The sequence below is a fragment of the Aythya fuligula genome, chromosome Z (genome assembly GCF_009819795.1).
Source record: "Aythya fuligula isolate bAytFul2 chromosome Z, bAytFul2.pri, whole genome shotgun sequence".
In the NCBI taxonomy this organism is placed as follows: Eukaryota; Metazoa; Chordata; class Aves; order Anseriformes; family Anatidae; genus Aythya; species Aythya fuligula.
The window spans coordinates 8,288,441-8,309,668 of record NC_045593.1 but is presented as its reverse complement, the minus strand read 5'-3'; the positions used below and the strand labels follow the sequence as shown (position 1 = coordinate 8,309,668).

At 44.2% G+C, this 21,228-nt stretch overlaps 1 protein-coding gene across 11 annotated transcripts in view; it reads right to left on the bottom strand.

The window, feature by feature from the left end:
* Positions 1 to 21,228, bottom strand: part of CELF4 (CUGBP Elav-like family member 4) — a 700,427-nt gene that overhangs the window by 58,426 nt on the left and 620,773 nt on the right. For 10 of the 11 annotated variants that reach the window (XM_032205931.1, XM_032205932.1, XM_032205939.1 and 7 more), the window contains exons 7-8: positions 12,791 to 12,938; positions 7,560 to 7,709 (exon numbers count right to left, since the gene is read on the bottom strand). In XM_032205931.1, coding sequence (XP_032061822.1) covers positions 7,560 to 7,709; positions 12,791 to 12,938 — 298 coding nt within the window. The remainder of the gene's footprint in view (positions 1 to 7,559; positions 7,710 to 12,790; positions 12,939 to 21,228) is intronic. The other variant, XM_032205937.1, reaches the window with a different exon arrangement.

Below are 21,228 nucleotides of genomic sequence, written 5' to 3'. Positions count from 1 at the left end.
GACCAATATACAGACATTGGAGAGATCAAACGTGATGTAATGTGATTAAATGGGAATCAGATGGTGAAGTGAAAAAAAGCAGAGAAGCTCCCGAGAGGCCTGAGGACAAGTATCAATCACATCAGCCCCACTGAAGTTAGTGTAGCCGTGCTGCTTTACAGAAGCTGAGGATCTGGCCTTGCCAGGGCAAACTAAAGGTGTACTGTGAAAACAGATGCTAATAGTAACTTCATTTGGCAGCTCAGGGCAAGAGCCTTATCCCTCGACATTGCCTCTATATTAATTTGATAATTTCCATATCTCCACGGGAAAAATTCTGCTCAGATACTATTGTCTCTTTGCAAGACAATCCTGGCCAAGATGCCACAAGGTGACCATGGCAGATAACCTTCCATAAACCTGGAGACATAAAACAAGCCAATGACCTACTATATAGCCATAAATATAAATTTAACGAAGGCAGCACTTATTCATTAGGCAGAAGTCAAGAAATGACTCCCAAGTCCTTCAAAGAAAGTAGATCTGTTAATGTCACTTTCTGAATCCTTTGCCTGATGCCAAAAACCAGGGATGATTTCCCAAGTCAGCACGAAATACCAGTGCTTTAAAATTAACATCAGGAAGCTTTCCTACTACTGATATAACTCTAGATTGAAGTCCAACTTTTTAAGGGAGCATTCAGGTAGTGTTAGACCCCACATTTAGCTTTTGTCAGAGAATGAAAGGGTGGAGGTGGCAGTAAGAAGCACATGCTAAAAATAAATAAAATTAGTTTAAGGGACGTTGTATACGGAATCCCTCCTGAGATGCCTGTAGCCCAGCTATGGTCCCTGCCGCTGGGATGTTATGTGGGTCCCCCAGGTGAAAATGGTTGTAGGACAGAGGAATCTCAGGGATGAAATCAGGAGGAACTGCACTGAAACCAGTGGAGGTGGTGAGGAAAAACTATTCTGGTTACTGCCTGGAAGCAGAAGGCTCCAGTTTCTGAGAGACAAAACAGGGCCTGGCAAATCTTGGGCCCCTGCACACCCTAGGATTTCACTTCGACAGAAGCTAGCAAACCTTCCACCTATATGATATACCCTCAAAACCCTTCTTTTCACTGACTGCATTGCCTGGCAGTCTTGCTTTATTTCACCTATTTCACCCTATTTTCCAGCACTGTTCCTTTCACTGATCTACAAAAGCATGTAATCACTTGGATCCACAGCTTTGTGCTCTGCCCCATCTATTCATTCCTCTCACAGACCCAGGCGTATCTTACACCTCTCCCTGGACCTGTCTCTGCAGCCTCTGAGAGGGCAGGTGCGGGGTACAGGGTGATCAAATGGAGCCAGCACTGCTCAGTCAGGGTGGGGGGGGGACATAAAATAATGATAGCACGACAAATCAAAGTGAAGACCAGGATTAAAATAAATAAATAAATAACTGAGTGGGAGGGCTCTATTCACCTTCTCCTTAAATCCAATTTAAATCACTCTCTACAGCCCTAATCTATATCCATAATTATATCATTTCGTACAACAAGCTTGCGAGAGGTCTTAAGAAATTTATGTAGATTAAAATTCATGGGTGCCATAGTACAGATTCCATATTATTAAGATTGATTAGGACAGCTGATGCTGTGATTAAAGAAGCCAGCGTTTACTGTTGTAATTAATTAGGTATTCAGACACAACAATAACTGCAATAATAGAAAGAATGTGCTGATCCGGCAGAAAACAGAGACTGATTCTGTGTTTTATAGTCTCGTTTTGTCATTTAGGACACCACTCAGTCAAAGACATGTTGTCCTATTGTCTCTTCCTGTACAAATCAGGGGAGCCACGAAACCCAGGGAATTTGTGCCCCCTGCTCCATCTCATGGGTTAGAAATATCTTTTTGTAGCGTCCTCAGGCATAGGAGATGCTTGTTTAGGACAACAAATGGCCATACTATGGAATTCATATAGTGCATCCCTGGAAATTAGGATTATCCTTAGTATATTCCTAATAGTCCTGCCTCCAAGCCTCATCCACAATTGGGCCCCTGCTGAGATGGGTGCTGTGCAAACACACAGTACGAGTCATGTCTGCCCATGAAGAGCTTCCAGTGGGCAAAGCAAGAAAGACACAGAAGACTCAGAAATGCAGCAAGGTGAAGGTGGTTGCCCAAGGAGATGTACTAATTCAACAGCAGAGACAGGACCAGGCTTCCCTCCTGTTGCCTGAGCCCATAAACACATATATTGTGGTCAGGTTTTTAAAGCTATTAGGGCACTTAACTCCATATTTTTTTGGGAGCTTGCTCTAAGTCACCTCTGAAAAATAAAGCTCAAGGTGTTAACTCACTTAGGTACTTCTGAAAACTTTAATGCAGTGCCTGCTTTGTATTTACACCTTCTTCCAGATCAGAGGAGAAAACACTTTGGCTCTGGAAAGGCTCCCACAGCTGCCTTAAACAACCTCATTCATTATGGCTGCAGTGTGATCGTTGGAAGTACACAGCATCATTAAAGTAGCTTAGACTACAATTGAAGATGGCAACTTATTATATTTTTAATGAGTGCATTCCTTCACTTATTTATTTTACCAGTAAAGCGTGGTTTATGGCACGTGGCAGATTGTTACAAATGGGTCAAATAAATGCTTCCTAGTCATAATGATGTTGCAGGAGCTCACTGTTGCATTTTTTGAACTGCTGATACAGGATATGAGAGGGAAAGCTCTCACTCAGGGATTTAGGGTGGACAAACACAACGAAGCTAAAGATTTCCTATAGCAAGCAACCTAGCCTTGGGGCTGCTGAGCCAGGTAATTTCTAGGGCATGGTGTCTGACCAGACTGAATGCTATGGGGCTTGACTTTCATCCTGGACCTCCTACAGGTGCAGGAAGGTCACTCCTTGTCTGTTCTTCTTGTTCACCTGCTCTTGAAACTCTGTGTGACCCCTTTGAAATGTCAGGGCATGCGCTGGGGTGGGGGAAGCCAGTCCCTTTGTCTGCCTGCACAGAGGAATCCCTGATCCTGGCCAATGCCACCAGAGGGTGTCTGTTGTGATCGGGACCAATCCTGTGACTGACTGGCCTGGAGCAGCAGCCTGCCCATCAGCAATGCTGCTAGCTAATTGAGAAGCTAATAGATAAGGTTGCCATATCAGCATGCCGGCAACTCCTCCCCTACAAAATGAGCTTGGTTAATGATAATAATTACAGATGGAGCCTGAATCTTGTCTCTGCTGGCAATGGGTGAAACTGGTTACTGCCCGACAGCTCTTTGTTGAGCCAAGGAAAATGAATTTATGGTGTTGCATCAGTTCCTAAGACATGAGTTTCTATAGCGCAGGAATTCACCTGTGGGGGACACCTCTGCTGCCAGTCTCAGCTGCGGCTTGGAAAGGTGGGCTTAAAGGCTTGGCTGCCCAGTAGTACTGACAGCTAGTCCTCACCAGAGAGGAGTGGGCCTCAAGTAGGGCATGAAGTAGAGTTTGCTGTCTTGCTAGCCCAGATGTGCCTACTGCATAAGCAAAGGAGAGTGGAGGGGCTTCTGCAGTGTCTGCAATGAGGAGTTATAAAGCTATTCCTGGCTGTGCTAGGCAATCAGAAACAGCAGCACTGAGAGCTGTGAATGAGGTAACATATTTACAGTGCATTATGGACAGCTGAGGAAAGTCTTGTTTTGTTGCCCTCAGTCACCAGACTAAGTGCACTGAAGAAACCAGCATCCTGGAAAACATTCCTCATCTGAAGCTCCTCAACGTTACCCTACTGCTGGGTCCACCCCTGGCTCTAGTTGGGCTGGACACACCCTGGCCTGGGATAGTATGGGCTAAATTTATGCTTCCTGGGCACATCACTTGGCAGAAGATGACAGCAGCAGTGCCCACTCTTTTCTGAGTGCTGTGCTCTGTGCACCCTTCCAGTTCCCTCATTTTGAGTCACTGAACCTGTGACAGTTGTTCCTGTCTCTTTCTCTTGTTTGATATCCTTAGGTCTCCCAGTTTTCTCCTGTCGCCTTCCTCTTCTCTTCCTGAGGAGGCTTTATTTTTGCAGCAAGCATTTTGTCTAGATCCTCACAATGCAATCCAGTAGGGGCAAGACCCATTCCTGGAGAGCAGAATTTTGATGGTGTGAAACACAGCAGAAACCAGTGCAGATGGCCTCCACTGTTATTGCAGGTCACACACTTAGAAGACAGGCACCGGGCTCTTGGTGGCTAAGAAGTGTTGGCAGAAGAGCACGATCCTTGTTACTATGATGAATGTGAAAATGGCAAATGCTCTTGTGCTGCTGCAAAGTGACTTGCCAGAACATGGCACAACAGATTATGCTCTTTGTCCACACCATGTGTTGTGACACATTGCCATGTTCAATAGCTCTGCAAGTTGAAAGACTAAAGGGCAGGCACTAATGCACAAAAAGGCCAAATCTCCAGAGGGACTCATACTAGTTGAAGGAGAAGATTTTGCTCCCTTGTGATTCTGTCCATGCCAAAAAGTGCCCTGTGAAACATTATGTATGTATTGGTTGAGCTTGGAGAAGGTGTGAGCATGGCTTGCAAAGCGTATGTCTGCAAGCATATGTCTGAATTGTTTTCTGCTGGTGCTGCATGGATCCATAGCCCAACCAAAGTCACAGGAAGAGAGAACTCCTGCAGGGACTGTAGCTGTGATCAAAGATCTGGTGAGTAGGCATGTCCGACCTGCTCTTGCCTTTGCCCCAGAGTCATGGGATTTTCAGTAGTGAAAAACCTAAGACCCAAAAGATACCGTGTGTCTGTTCCTGCTCCAGACAAAGGGAATATTAAAAGGAACATCGGTGAAGACAGAAAAAAAAAGTGAAACTACAGGGCAAATGCAACTACATGATTTGGACCTGCTTTTATAGAGCAAAGACTGGAGTTCTGAAGTCATTTAGATGCAACATCAAAAATATTATAGCTAGACTCAAAGGTGGACATGTAGACAAAGCACACAATTAATCGGATTTATTTGGGTCAGAATGATGTGGATGTCATGCCTCTACAGATTTTGATGGTCCTGTTTTGCTATTTTCAGGCAACAAAGCACATTCTGCTACAGGATATAATGGTCAGAACCCACATTTCAGGTTTTTTTTTGGTGGAGTATGAAAGAGTATCTGAGAGCAAAATTCAGGCATTAAACAATATATAGCAAGTCATAACCATAGCAAGACTAGTCTTGCTATGGTTACATACATAATACTGCAGCACTCTTGGCCACTTTCAGAATGAGAAATATATCATAAAAGAAAATTGTTTGGAAGGAAGTTGCTGACTTCGAATAGGGACTGGCATGTTCTTTTCTTCTCTATAGTGTTAGTGCAATTGCATGCTTAGCTTTAATGTTTTATTTCCACCCTTGCATTCAGAAATGCAGAACCACAGGGCAGTGCCAATAACAGATGCTACAGAGGAAAGTGCGAAAAATCCCATAATGAACAATGATGGAATAAGCTGCCCAGTGATGAAAATTTCTTTCTAACCCCAAGCAATTAGTGGCTGGATTATATCACAAAACATGAAGGTTTGTGTCTTTTCTACATTTTTATACAGTCTAATGTGACTGTAGATGTTCTCATTATCCACATAAATGTCTAATCCTTTTATATATTTATTTATCTTTTAATGCTGGTAAGCTCCAGGCCTCAATAAAGCCTGTGGCAAGGAATAAAGTTTTGGAGAGTGCATTAATGCTCATGAGAAGGAAGAGAATATGATGGAGTAAACACATGATGTGTCCTACATCTAACCTGCTACAAAGGAGCTAGCTGTCAAGGTTTCATTGCTACTGGGGACAGGCAGAAATAAAATGAGCGGTAAGGTTCTGGCTGACCACTTTACACCTCTGCTATCACTTAGGATGTCGCTGAGTTATGAGTAAGCTGAGCCCTAGGAAGGACCAATGTATTGCTGAGGACATGCCGAGATAAATTCCAACTTCACAGAAAGCCAAATATTTGGAACTCAGCTCTACCGGCAGAAAGGAGACCCTCATCCTGCAGGCAAGTGAAGCAAGGATGACTTTTACCTTTCAGTGTGTCAGGCTTTTGGTGTTTGTGCACGGACTTACTATGGACTGCTGGCTGGCTGAGTCTCAAAAACTCAGAGAAGATCACATTAAGGCCACTGACTTTCATATAATCTTAGATGAAATACCTAACTCAAAGCTTTCTTTAATTATGGGAGTATTTGGAGGTAGTAATGAAAGCTCAAATCATTATGATTCATCTAGAGAGATCATCTTTTCTCGGATATCTGCAGTAATGTATCACGGAAAATTAGCTAAGAGGAGCTAGATAAAGCAGAAAAAAAGACAGATGTAGAAATGGGTGGATAAACAGAGAGATGACAGACTGGCAAACAGGTAGATGCTTAGATGAACCAATGGGTATATTTATATCACCTTTCTTGCTGTGGTGGCTCAGTGAGCACACTAAGGCTTCCTTCAATCTTCTGATGCCTCCCCATAAGCTACCAAGAGCTCCCCATCCCTCTAACCTGCTACAAACTTGTACACATGTCTAACTCCTAGCACAGTAAGTCCCTTGATTTCAATTCTGCTTAAAGTTGAACTTATAGCTAAATGTTTACGAGGTGTGTGTGGGAAGAGATTATAACTATTTTTTTCAATACTCTTGATATTTCTGGACTTTTCTTTGCTGCATTCACAGTTGTTTTGTGTTCTTTTTATTTTATTTATTATTTTTTTTTCCAGTGACTTTGGCCAGTAACTAGGCAAGACTTTTGCACTTCTGTGTTATGTGATGTTTTTCCTTGTAGCTCATAAAGTCCCAAGTGATGTTGAATCTTCTGAGTTTTCAGGACTGGTTGAAGTGGAAAGATTTTTTTTTTTTTTTTTATTAGGGCTTTTGCAGGATTTTTGGCTGGAGTATCTGGCTGAATGTTTGACTTCCTAACAGAGTAGATTAATCTGAGTGCCCCAGGGTAAAATACACCTTTGCCAGCTGGTGACTAGGATCAAATAGTAAAATTTATTTAAAATGTTATTGTTATGATTGGTATTATTAGTGTACACCAATTGGTTAGGAAAATCTTTCCAGCAAAAGCACAGCCTGGAGCAGAGGGCCGTATCAAATCCTGAGGACCATGGAAAGATGTTAGTGCACATTAAGGAACCCTAAGTTCTTGGTGATTACAGCTTCAATGTGTTCATATATTTGGTATGTACCAGTACAGAGGCAGGTACTTATTCTTTAATCTGCCTCATTCATTCCTGACTGCCAGGACTTGCAAAATTACCCCTTCAATACTGGATCTTTTGAGTTTGTCACAGTCTATGAATCCTAGCAGCTGTGCCTTGGTGGTGTACCACTAAAGGGTGAAGCTGAGCCAGTTCTGTGTCTGTATTGAGAGAGCTTCACTCTTCAGACCTGGTAAGGCAACAGGGTTTGAATGCAGCTGTTATTCTGGAGACCAGCACCCACTGCCTGTGCCCATGGTGTGAAGGTGCAAGGCACAATCCTTCTGAAGCAGCTTACACTACTTCAGATGTAGATGATTTCCCTAGGACTGAAGGAGCCGGCTGTGGTCTGACTTACCTGGATAAGGGTGGATGCCATTAGCAAACACGGCTTCTGCGGCGGGCTGCCCATTAGCCTGCGGCGGGAGGCCAGTGAAACCATTCACCCCAATTGGAGATGGGATGCTAGGCACAGCTGGTGCAGTTATGCCAGGAGGCGTGCTTCCACCTGCAAGTGAGGAGAACACAAAATTAAAGCTGATGAGTACTCGAAGCAATAACTACCTGGAGAAAGCTACTGACACAGCAGCTGTGATCACCACGCAGAAGCCTTCTGATAACTCAAGAAATGAAAAATCTTCCAAATTTTCTCACAACAAAAGGGACTGCTCACACCATCACAGGATAAACTTGTCATTGCTCCCCTATTTGGAAAGCACTTAACATAAGAACGGCTTGCAAAGCTTCCTTCAACAGAGAGGCATGTCTTTGGTGATCTATCTCTAGACTAAATCAACAACTAACATCAAGTCATAGAAGACACTAGGAATATCACGCTTCCTCCTCAACTCTCTCCCTGGAGTACTACATGTTTAATGGCTTAATAAGTAGGCATTTCTTTCCTAGATATCATTTAGCACCAAAAACAAATTCACAGTCCCACCTTTCTACAGTTTCTCTTTGGAGATGTCAGCTTTGTGGGTGTAGTGATTTTCAGGGCTACTCTTTCTGCACTCTCTCATGAATACACATTTAAAGTGCAAACTAAACTTCCTCAGCATCAGAGATACTGAAAAGATTTGGCAAATTGATTTATAGCCTAAAGGCATCCCTTGATACATTTTTTAGTGTTGTTTGGCCCCAGCCTGACTTTGTAGAGTTTTAGTAAGGATCTCACTCTGAAAAGGGGCAAAAGTTGTGCTAGATTTGTTTTTTCATGGAACCATACTCCTCCCCTTCTTCCCAGCCCCCTCCCATGGGGGGCTGCAATGCTGCTATTTCAGAGAAACAATTTAATCTGTAAGTTTTGGGTGGGATCCTGTGAAGAAGGATATTCACACTAGTGAAGAAATCTTAAATTTCTGAGGGGAGAATAAAATCTCTCTGCTATCTTATTGTCTTCTCCTATGTCAGTTTAAAATGACTGGACAGTCTGTGCTTCTTGAATCATTTTCAGGATGCTTCTGGAGACCCCAAATCAGTTTTGAATATGTATGAAACCATACTTTTCTCTTGCCAACTGTGTGTGAAGCTAAACTATCTTATCTTCAGCAATATCCTTCCGTGTCAGGGTATACTACTGACTGAACGTACCATTTTTGCAGGAAACTTTTTTTAAACTGATTGAAGAAATTTTCTTCGCCATAGCAGTATACCGTGATGGGTCAGTCCAACAACACAGTATTGACTACTTAAATCTGTGTTGGTACTTTAAGAGAGCCAGTAAGATTCATGAGCTGTTTCTATATGTTCTGATTTGAGCAGCCCAAGAAGCAGGCAATATTTCATCTCTTTTCTTATACTCTGAGCAGACAAGCTGCTGCTTTCCCTTTGCTTATTTAAATGGTGTTGGCCTTTAAAAATGTCCTCAGTGGGGATACTGGGAGTTGGTGGTGGCAAACCCAGTCCAAAGGCAATGCTCGAAGCATATGCCATCAAATTGCAAATCACAAAGGCTAGTTAAAATTTCAGTTTCTTTTCTGGATCTCTCCTTTATTTGCATAGGCAATGTAAGTAGTTTTTTCTAAAATTGCAGCAAGGGATTTGCACTTGCTATTTTGTGCATGTGTAAGGAAGTTTAGGCATATTCATTGCAATTCTTTAATTTTCTTCTTTTAAAGAACCCCCTGGAGAGGTCAGATCTGTAGTCGGAGGAGGACTGGCATAATGCCACCACAGAGAACAAATGGCACTGCTGCATGCCAGTTGTGGATTTCATCCCCAGTTTGAGGCATCTTACTGCAGCTACACCAGGTGCAGATTTACAGCATGGAAGGAGAGGGGCAGGAAAGGAGAAGGGAAGAAAGGAAGCCTCCATGAACTTTCATTTCTAGTCCTATCTTTGCAGGAAACAGTGAGGCATAAGCAACCAGGAAGACCCACTTTTCCCTCAGATTATAACAATTACGGGAGAAAAGCAAAATATGCACCAAGCTTTCAGTGACACCAAATTAATTTCCTAGCAGTTGTGGACTATTGTGCAAAATAAACCTGATTCTTTTAGGGAATCATCAAAATGCAGGCAAATAGGATAAAGTTATTATGGTCTGAATTACCCACTGGGACTGCCTACTGCTCTGCATTGACTGCAGGCAATCCAGATGACTAGTTCAAACTGGATGTCTCATTTTTCTATGGTTAAAGCCACGTGAAACGCACCCTGTCTCTAGTCTGTTAGATCTGCCTGGATCCAAGACTCTCGAAGTTCCCAGGTCCCATGGGAACTCATGAACATCAATGAACTTATGGCCTTGACCTTAGAAACCCACTGTCCTGGGGGCTGGATTAGGAATGCTGCAGAAGCAGGTTCTGGTCTGAAAGGGAGGTGAGAACCCGAGGGGCCTGAGGATACCAGCACAGAGGCATGGTGCCCAGCCAGTACCTCCAATGCCTTTAGGAATTCTGTGTTAACAAAGTCTTTTTTCTAGCACAGTTTTTCTTTTTGCTTAGGAAAGATCAAAACACATATTTTTTTTTTTTCCCCTCAATGTTCCAAACATTTTTTCTAACGCCTGTTTTTCACAGAACTTTGAAATGTTTCATTTTCATTCCAAGTCAGAACAAAGATATACTTCAATGACTGGAAATCCTGCTATGAAGCAGGATGATCATTTTCCATTTGGCTTTCTGAATGCTAACAAAAGCCAGCAGGAGAATTCACTTTAGGCTTCAGATATCTCCTGGCTACTCAGAAATTGCTGCTAGTGTTGTAGGCTTGCTTGCTCAGACGTATGTGAAACATTTTCTATGCATCTTATCACAAGCTTTGTGAGTGTGGCAGCAATACAAGGAGTCATTTCAAAGTCTAAACATTTCACCCAAGAAATAATTGCCATTGGACATTTCCACAACCCATTACAGAGGTTTTACATGAAGTAAGCTACACACTCAAGGTAAATCTGCAATAATGCCAAAATGCATGGGCTCCACAACTGAGAATATGTCATAAGGAAAGTGCAGAATCTGCCACCGTGAAAGAGATCAAGGGACCATCTAAACCAGCATCTTATTTTCAGTAATGACCAGTCATGGGTGCTCTGGAAAGCATGTAAAAGACAAGAGCTTTCTTTCCTCCTGTATTCTGACAATAAGAGTTTAACAGTTCCCAGAAGGCAGTGGGCACCTCAGAAGAGGAGCAGAACTTAGAAGAAGAGCTAGGATATTTTCTGTGTCCTGGATATCATGGCAGACACAGGATTTGGCTGTTGTACTGGTATTTACACACCTGTGTCACAGGACTGCTAATTCTGAAGACATTTATACTCAAAAGGGTTTGTGCTCTTTTGTGGTGAGGCCATCATGAGCCACAGCCTGGATTCAGCTTTCCAGGCCCTGAGAGCATTTGAATTCCAGGCATTCTTTGTTTGACATTCTCTCTGCTCCCACCAACACAAAACAAATCTAGCTAATGCAAATATGATAATCTTTCCAGCAGCGGGTTTAAAGGGTGCACATATAATTAAGCCACTTTTCTATTTGGATTCGCAGTAGCTTCATTGACTCTTTGTTTATACATTTATCGTTGTGTAAACATATATTTCAAAATGTATGGTGTAAGATTTTCAAGTCAAGCACTTTTTCTTGGTTCTCCATAAGTTCATGTGGAATGAGATCTATCTCTCTTCCTCTCCTTTCCCCTCCACACCCTCATATTCTAATACAATCTGACCCAGTAGCTGCTGACATTGTTCCCAGCTACAGATTGCAAAGAAGCTAAGCTGTGTGCTAATGGGGAGGTTTTCTCTGGCAGACAGAAATTAGCAGAACTGGATTCATTAGAACTGGATTCAACAGCCTCCAAGCCTGCTCTGCCACAGTACCTTATCTCCCTGCCATCCAGCGTTTCTCTGCCATGAGGTATCTTTCCTGGCTGCTCTGTCAGTTGGCCCTTTCCTGCTCCAGTGCTGGTGCAGATTTCTCCATGTTCAGCAGTGAAGCTGCTCTCTTACAGCTCTGCTCTGCAGGATTCCCACACCTTGCCTTCCTACCACTCACTGCACCATGGCTGGCTCAGGCCTAGCTCACTCCTGCCACATCTCACCCCAAACCCTTGTCAAGCTGCTCCCCTCCAGGCTAGCTCAGTGCTACAGCACATTGCTCACTGCAATGCCATGTCACTGAGCTCAGTCGCACCTCCAGGACCTCTCACAGGAACAACTGGCATCACCCCTGGGACACGTCTATCCCAAACTGTCCCTTAAAAATGGTCCTTTTCTGCAGTTACATCTTTGTATCTTCTGCTCCCCTACCAGACTCAGCAGTATACTTCAAACCTTTCCAAATTCTCACTTATTTCACGGTTCGGCCCTGCTTCCCCAGCTGCCACCCTAGTCCCCTGCTCTTAGGCTACCTGCCACTGCATGACTACCTGTCCTGTCCTGTCCTCAACCTGTTCCTGCCCAAAGGATTTCTTTGTGCTTCAAGCCCTCAGAAATCCAGTCCTGTTTCCACCCCAGCTTAATTCTCTTCCTCTGAATAACATAACCCACCTCCTAGCACAGGCTTCTTGTGACCTGTCACACTTTAGCCAGACCCTGGCTCCCCATCACTGACTACCTGTCTCTGCTCCAGGAGCAAGAAACCTTCTCACCAAATGCTTGCATTCCAGGCAGCACCAAAGGTCTTCCCTGAGCACCTCCAGTCCTATTTCACACCAGCACAAGGCTTACATGTCCCAAAGACACAGCTCAGCTCATTAACAATGTAACATCCCACCACAAACCTTATTTTGTTTGTTGTTGGACATCCCTGGCTGTGCTTGCACTAGCACTGACCCTTCATGTGTCCATACATACCACCAATAAACCAGTACAGATCACTGGGGGGTGTTTTGTGATGTTGTGCCATTGATGATAAGAGACACAGACCTCCAGCTGGCCCTGGTACCAGCAAAGGCTCTCTCCTTCAAAAAGGATCTGGTCACCTCTGTTCCTTCCTTCTGGTGGCCTTCATCGGCAAGACCACCATTTTAGAAATTTAGAAATTTCTCCTGGGAAAGAAGCTGACACCTAGCACATCCTTCCAGGTCTCCTCTGCCACATGTCTGGATTTTCCTGCTCTTTGCCCTTTCCACCCCTCTTGGCCCCTTACCTGAGGTTGGAGTCATGGGGGCGGCCGCCAGGCCATTCATGTTCAGAGCCGCCATCTGCTGCATCTGGGCCGCGGCGAAGGCTGCCATGGGGTTCAGGTAGCCGCCCTGCGCCACCGAAGCCATGATCGCGGCCTGCTGCTGCATCAGCTGGAACAAAGAGAGCAGGGAAAAAATATCACGCGGTCACCAGCAGAGCAGCCTGGGGCACCAGCACCAGGACGGAGGCCACACACCAGGGTGTGAGGGATCCCTCTGGTTTGAGATGTCAGCTCACCATGCCTCTGGTACCCCACAACCTTAGCATTCTTTCTCACTACAAGGGGCAAAGTGTATTATTGCAGCTTGGGGTCTTTATGCCCCCACATCCCCAGTGTGTTCTCCAGTGTCTCCTCTAAGCTGGACTCAGCACTCTGACTGCCAGACCCTTCCTTGATGAGAAAGGCAGAGAAAACACTTTATATGCCCCTGAGCAGAGAGGTTTCATGGCTTATGTTGCTTGTATCAGAGCTCTGGGAAAGCAGTGGTGACTGCTGAGGGGAGACCGGTGTATGTGGAGCAGTGAGGAGTGAGGGTCCCCTCTCCAGAGCAGCAAGCTTAGCTAGTTCTCTGGGGATAACTTGACCCATTTTCATCTGGTGGTGAGAAAAATCACTCTTTATCATGTTGCTGGGATTTCCTTAAGTTTTATTTTTTCTAGAATGTCATCAAAATACTACCTCTTCTAAAGCACCTACAGAAGGCAGAAACAAGGAACCTGGGCTATATTTTCAGGCATTTTGCAGTAAGAATTTTGGAAGAGAAGTGGATAGCATTTGGAAGCAAATGGATAAGTATGCTGGAAATGCTTCCTATCTTAAAACCAGACCTTGCTATCATTATTTTTTACTCTGAGCCTAACTCATGAACAATGCAGTTCATGTGTACAGTATGGTTGCAGTGGGCCAGTAAAATGCTACTGGTGTGAAGAAGACAGCTTAGATGAAGCTGCCTCTTGTCTCACTTCTCTGGAGCTGTACAAAGAGCCAGATAAGTAATATCTGAGGTCCTGTGAGACAGTGTCCAACCCCCAGTACTGACTGACAGTGGATGCTTAGAGAAAGGGTAGGGAAAGAGGATGAGCAGAGACTGAAAACTCACTCTATTCATTCCCCAGCCTTTGGTAACATATGACTTGATGACAATAACAGAGAAGGAAACTATTTTTTTATAAAGATTTTGGAAGTGACTCATGTATTTGCTGTCTCCGGGATGAGTTTTGCTGCTCTCTGTGATTTCACTTTCTCTCCCATCAAGAAATCACCCTCAGATGCTGTTGTTTAAGCACACAGGATACGCTTCTCGGCATTAAACAGACTTCAAAAGTCACGACAAAAAAGTCATGACAAAATTGTGAGAAAATCTGACAAAGTCACGACAAAATCTGCTCCTTGCTGTTTAACGTTGAAATATTGGCTAAATTGACTGTTCTTACATATACACACTGAAACATATCCTTGAAATCACCATTCTCACTCAAATACTGAAAATTTCCTTGTCACCATCTGTGAAGAGACAAAATTAAAGGATGCTCTGCCACTGATCCACTGTATAACCATAGAGAAATTGTGCAAACTTGCCTTGGCTTCTCCAGGTATAAACTGAGACACAGGATATCTGTCTCCCCATGCAGGGGTGACTTCAGATCTACAGATGAAGAGTGCAGTACTAGAGTTGAGTACTATTATTTTTTGTAGCCTCATACAGATTGGTGCCAAGGTGGTGGCTTCCCCTTTGATTGTTAATTACCCTTTTTTATTGTACCCTGCATAAGACACTTTCACATTTTAATTAGTGATATCCTGTTCTTTGTAATTACTGATGGAGTGATTAGACAATCTTTTCTATTATAGCACAATGCCGATTCCCCTTTAAGGGGTACATTTGTGTCATACATTTGTAGGCACCATTTGAGTTTATTCTCAAGATGAGGCACTGAACAGGTGTTTTTATTAAGTATGCCAATGAAGTGAATGAGGAAAGGGGAATCCATCTATCTTTAACACTGGACTGACTCCAGCACTAGGTGTACTGACCCATATCTCATTTTCTGTGCCAGGTATTTTCACCTGGGGACAGCTGAGGATGTAACTGGCCGGTTGCAGAAATGATGGCCAAGATCTGTGTCTATAGGATCTATTTAGCATTGCTGATCCAAGTAGCAACTCTCTGAGACGGATGCAGTTGCAAGGGCTGGGATCAGTCCCAGTCTGGCCTTTGCTGACTTTTCTCTGTGTTCCTCCACACCTGATCAGAGCTGCACAAATGAACACACCCCAGAACATGGAGTGACCTGCAGCTGGTCATGTGTATGCCATCATCAGTCTGACTGGCAGATAATAGCCTGGAATTTGTACCAGGGACTTTGTTTGGGACTTCTAGGGCAGACAGTGGACTTTGATTTTGACATTTCCCTTTGTCAGATTCTGTGAACTAAATACAGATGGGGTACCTCTGAGTTAGTCACCTATTATGGTTGATGTGGTAACAGGCAGAAGAGTCTAGGCCAAGATTCATCTCTCCCTTCTGTACCCAATTGCCTCTGGGCAGATGAATTGCAGCTTTGTTTCTTCCTACTGACTGCATGTGAAACCCCTGGTGATCAGTTCAGCTGCACATACTGACACAGTCAGGTAAAATCATTCCCACTCCTTACTTGGCCCTCAGTGGATATTTTTGGATGTCGGTTCCCAACTATTTAAAAGAAAAGTGTTAATCCTTTTTTTGTTTGTTTGTTTCACCTTTGCTGTAAGAGACACAGGGCTCTATCTACAAGACACTGTGTTGCCAATGGTAGCAGAAATGATTGTGCTACTCCAAAGACAATCTCCATTTTGCACTCAGCAGAGCTAAGCAATCACTTGTGACATTATTTATGGCTTATGCAACTTCCTTTCCTGCTTATAGATGTTTCTGAACTGTTCAGAGTTAGCTCCACAACGGCAGATACTTCTCCCGGTTTGCAAACTGTGTGGCTTCTTGTCTGTTCAGAGGGCTTGTAAGTTTGCACTGGAATATGTGTGTTGGGAGACAATACATGGCTACATGTGTACCACCTTTTGCAGTATAATGCTATGCATGTATTTCTGTCATAGATCTTCAGAAAGAAGAAGAAGATATTTTCTCTCATCACGAGAGGAGGAAGACATTCTTAACCTGCTCATGACAGTTGGAGGTGCAGGGACTACAGCCTAAAGCCTGGCGTGTTTTAAAAAAAAACATTCAGAAAAAAAACTGGCCATACTCCCACAGAGTCTGAGTTAGGAGCTTGGGATCAAAGAGGTTAAATACAGCTTAGGGTTAAAAAGCCAATGCAGTAAAAATAAAGTAGTAAAGGACCTAAACTGTGATTTGGTTCAGTTGCTTCTGCTCTAGCAGACATCCTGTAGGGAGTGGTCACCCCATTTCTGTAATGCTCAGTGCTCTGGGGACACCTGGGCTGCCCTAGAGAGCTGGAAGCCCCCCTGGCACAGTAAAATGTGGAACTGGGGGTCTGTACCGCGTGACCCAGATGACATACAGCTCACTACAGTCTTCAGAGCCACCCCATGGGGTAAACTTGGATCTCCTCCAGAGCTGGAAGCAGTATAGCATCCCATAGTTGAACACAGCCCAGCTAATCGACTTTGCTTCATTGGCTAGACAGGGGACTCCAACCATGTCTCATCCTCACCCAGACATCACACCCCTTTGCAACATGTCAGCACCCTTTTGCTGTCATGTTTCCCATTCATGCCTTGAAGATGTAGCCCTTCCTATTAGGTCAGAGGTGCTCAAGAGTAAGGGCTAAGGGGGAAGAGGAGGGAGAGTTTCCCAGCGTAGCAAATCATGGTCAGAGCATGGCTGATGGTCACAGCACTGCTGAGTGCAGCGGCATTGCAGGGGTGGGAGGACAAGAGCTTGGTCACCTTGAAAGAAGCTGACGGCACAGGCCTACCTCCTTCCCCCCACGTGGCTCCAGGGAGATTTACAAAAAGAGGGCAAGTCCTTAAGGGTCACTGGTCTTTCTTATAAAACCACCAGGGCATTCCCAAGTGAGCTAAAATAAAAGTCACCCTGCTCCTTCCCCAGCTCCCCCCGAAGACAAATGTCCCATCCACTCTCCTTTCACTTTGAAAGAGGCCCAGTGTATGATCCCAGTTAATAAAGCTGTAGAAAGTGAGGCAGTGACCCCACCAGAGGCAAATCAATAGCAGCAGGGCCCCTGGGTATTGTGTACTTTAAAATATGCCATTTGAAATGCAGATTTTCCCTGCCTGGGCTGGGGCCACAGAGCACTAATCAGAAAGGCAGCAGCCTTATTATCTCAGGCTGTTCCAAGGGGACAGAGGGGAGCTTTTCCCTTCCTCGTTTGGAAGGACGTATTTCCTTCTGCTTCTCTCACTTCCTTGGCATGATCTTTGCCTCAGCATTTAGAGCTTTTTCCCATCATATTTTATGGATTTGTTCCCACTTTCCTCCAGCCTGGTCATTATTATTGCTCAAATATTTATCTTCTGAGGAGACCAGGAGATGTTATCAAACCGGTCCATGCATGTGGACAGCATTTATAGAGTTATGAGCCTGAAGTCCCCTTCCCAGGGCTTCAGAACCAATGGGGCATCTGGACAGGCACTGGTGAGGCCATCTAAAGCATGGGAAGAGGTAGTACATGATCGCTGGTCAACAGTGAAAAAAGGGAGGATTCACCTCACACATATTCTGCTACCTCATGTTGAGGTGGCTGAACTTCAGACAGCTACGTCATCAGTGGATGCACAGGTACCTCCACAGGGTTATCCATCATGTCCTACCACGGGAGATTTAGATGAAGCACAGCAAAGGGTAGTGTTTTGCAGCACAGCTGTGCCAAAACAAGAGCTTGCTTGGTGCTTGCTGCCAGTCCTCCTCCCAGAAGTGGGTGCCTGCTTGGTCACTGCCAGCCTAGAGGATCAGGGTGGGGACCCATGGCCAGAGGTGTTGTTGGGAATGAGACAGCCACCTCTGGCACTGGGTGGCTGTCAGACAGCAGGGCTGTGCAACTGCACTCCAGGAAAGGAAATATTATCCTTTTCCTATGGGAGGAGGAACAGATGCATGGAGAGATGAAGCGACTTACTCAAGGCCATAAACTTCTGCTAGAAACAGGACAAGGATGCTACAGTCAACATTTCCCAGTCTCCAGAAGAAAAACATGTGAAATTGAGGAAGAGGAAGAGGAGAGAGAAGGATTATTTCTGATGCACCCTTTTTGAAATAGTGTGATCACTGCCCTTGGAGAAGGCTTACTCTGAATGATCTGATGACCTTCTCATTTTTTGCAGAGTTATTCTCTATCCTCATATCTGAATCACCTGATGTTTTGTTTGACTATTCATATTCTTCATTCAGTAATAATAATAAAAGTAATAACAGCATCCTACGCTTCTCACCCCTAACGATCTATACAAACACTTAGCTAATTAATCCTCATGGTATCCCTGTGGTAGAAAGAGGTAAGTAAAGTGATCAATCAAGCAGTAAGAAGCCTCGTATTTGGTAAATCACGGAATTGACAAATTCATGACTGTTTTACCTAACTGGCCCTTGGGAAATAAAAACATCTTCCAAGCCTTCAAACAAACTTAAGAAATTCTGAAAAATATTCAGAAGGGTCCTTCCTTTTTTAAAATTATTCTTAAAAACAAATTTATTTTCTGATTATTTAAATTGTTTTAAGAACAAAAAATTAACAAATGTGTTATGTATGGATTCATGTGTCTTAGTGACTTTCTGAAAACTGTTACAAGATAGTTTGGGTTTCTAAATTCCTGAAAACTGTGAATAAAAAAAGAAATATACATATGGAGCCCAAATGTGCAAATGGCTAAGTCATGGTTCACTCCCTGCTACTCAATTTTTCTGAAATACCAGGGAAATGACAGTCAGAAATATGGTATTTGCCCTACTACAAAATACCATGACTTCAAAACAGCTTCCTCTTCTGGAACAGATCAGAAAAACTGGCATGCATAACTGTTAGTATTTACCAAGTATACTGTCCCATATTGCTCATTTAAATAAAATAATTATATGGTGAAGACAGTCTATCTATATAAAGCAAATTTTCCCTAATTTTGTAGGGCTAGATTAGAAAATATATATCTTTCGAAAATAAATTTACAGTATGAATTGCATAAACGCTGGAAAAAGTGATTCTTCTATTCATCAGTACCTCAAATCCTTTAGCAGAAATAGCCTTTCAGCTCCCCAGGAGATGGATCAGGGAGGCAGAGGTGGGCAGCTAGGTTTCATGGTCAGCACCATAGTCACTACCACCCCAAAATCCCAAGGTGACCACTTCTGATTATGACAGATCTATGCAGTGCTGGATGTACCCAGACGCGTTGCAGTTACCGTCTGCAGTTCAGGAGCCAAAGCCATTTGCACTTTTTTGGAGTGAGGGGAGCTGGGATTTACTGAGGGGAAAGGACTTGCTCTAGGCCAGAGAGCAAATGTTACCATTGTCTGTGCTGCCTCTGTCCCCATCTGTCCGTTTTCACTCAGTAAATCTATGCCTGTCCGCTGCTGCAGAATACAATCAGTGCCATGACTGGAATTTGGCCAGGAGACTGTGGCTAACACTCCCACCCTATTTTTTATGCAAACTTGATTTATGACTTTGATCTTATTTTAAATAATTTAAAAATTAAATAATTTATACAGTATCTGTCACTTTCCAAGGCTCCTTCCTTTGTTCTTGCTCAGCTCTTCTGCATTTTCCCATCTTCCCAACCCTTTTTGGTCTCTGCATGTTTCCTGTCCTTCATTGTGGGGCAGTAGTGACCTGAGACAGTCGCTAAGCACTTGCCACTTCCTACATAGAAAGAAGAGCTGGAGGAATTTCTTCCACTGCAGCTTATTTGGTTCAGGACTGTACTACCACCATTCATAGTCTGGTTTGACTTTTACTGCTCATGTTTTCAGGCTTGGCCACCCCATCCTGCTTACCAGGATCTAAGAGGGTACATTGTGCTGCAGTATGTGCCTGCAGGTTCGTTCTCAGCTGGTAGCAGATCAAAGGTGGTGCTGCTTAGCATCAGCCTCCTCTACAGGCTGAGTTCAGACCTGTACCTCAAGCTGGCTTTATCTGAGACTGCAGAAATTGATGCCCAACTGATGTGGATCCACAGGAACCTGACAACAAAAAGGGCTGGTGCCCATACATGCATAAACTAAAATAATTAATTGCCTCATAAAAAAAAAATAATAAAAAAGAAGCAGCTAAATGAATCTGGGAAGATATTGCTGGGGAAAGAAAAAAAAAAAAAAAAAGAAAAAGAAACAACCCAAACAAACTGAAACAAATTAGTAAAGGGACTCTGGGAGCTTTAGGGAACCATGAAAGCTGACTTGCCTTGAGCTGCATACAGAAGAGGTGAGGTGGGTCTGATATGACTTTCTGCAACCCTGAAACAGCACACAGAGTTTGTGCCAAGCTTTGTCCTGTTTTCTTGCAGGTGGCACATAAGGGGGGAGGCAAAAACCTCATGCAGAGGAGAATCCCCTTTGCTTGCTGATTTCGTTGCCTCTGGAGCTGAGGCCATATGGCTGCTGAACCTGAGGACTAGTTGCTCGGCCGACACGGGGCCGTCGCTGCTATCAAGGTTAAGGTTGCTTAAGCTGAGGTCGAGTGGCTTGGCAGAGAGCAGCAGCAGGGAGTGAACCATGACACGGCCATTTGCTGAGCTGCTATGGAAGCAACTTAAAGAGGAGCTTGGGCCCAGAGCACTCTTGGTAAGCATGCTAACGACTGTCAGTCAAATACTGATGGACTGAGACCCTTGCCACCTCTCCCCAGTGGCGCTGCTTGATTTGTAAATCCAGGGCTGCCCACTCATCTCTCAAACAAGAGCACCATGTGGGTTTCTGCTGAACTGGCCACCTTGATGCATGGAAACCTCTGGGTAGGAGCTAATTCGGTCCTGGTGAAGTGGATGGGGTGAGGGTGCCTCTCTGGGGGATTCAGCAGGCACCCACTGCCTAGGGAAACCACAACCGGCCCCATGGGGCGAGCCACTAGAAGCTGCTGGATAACCAGCTCTTGTAGGACTGCTTGGGAACTCATCTGGCAATGTCAGTCAGGGCTGGACTGCAGTGGGATAGCCAGGAAGACATGCTATGAGTACAAATCAGTGTCTCATGCTAGTGCTGACCTCACTATTAAGCACTGAGGCAGTTCTTAAACCTGCATTACCACCAGGTCCATGTGTGAAAACCCGTGGAGAGATGGCATGAGAGAGAGCCATGTCCCTGAGGGAGACTGGAACATAAATAAATCTGGCCATCATCTTCATTTGTAGATGGGAAAACGAGACCAGGGGGTCAAATGACTCACCCAAGGTCACACAAGTTGCTGGTGGCATTGGCAACAGCTGTCACT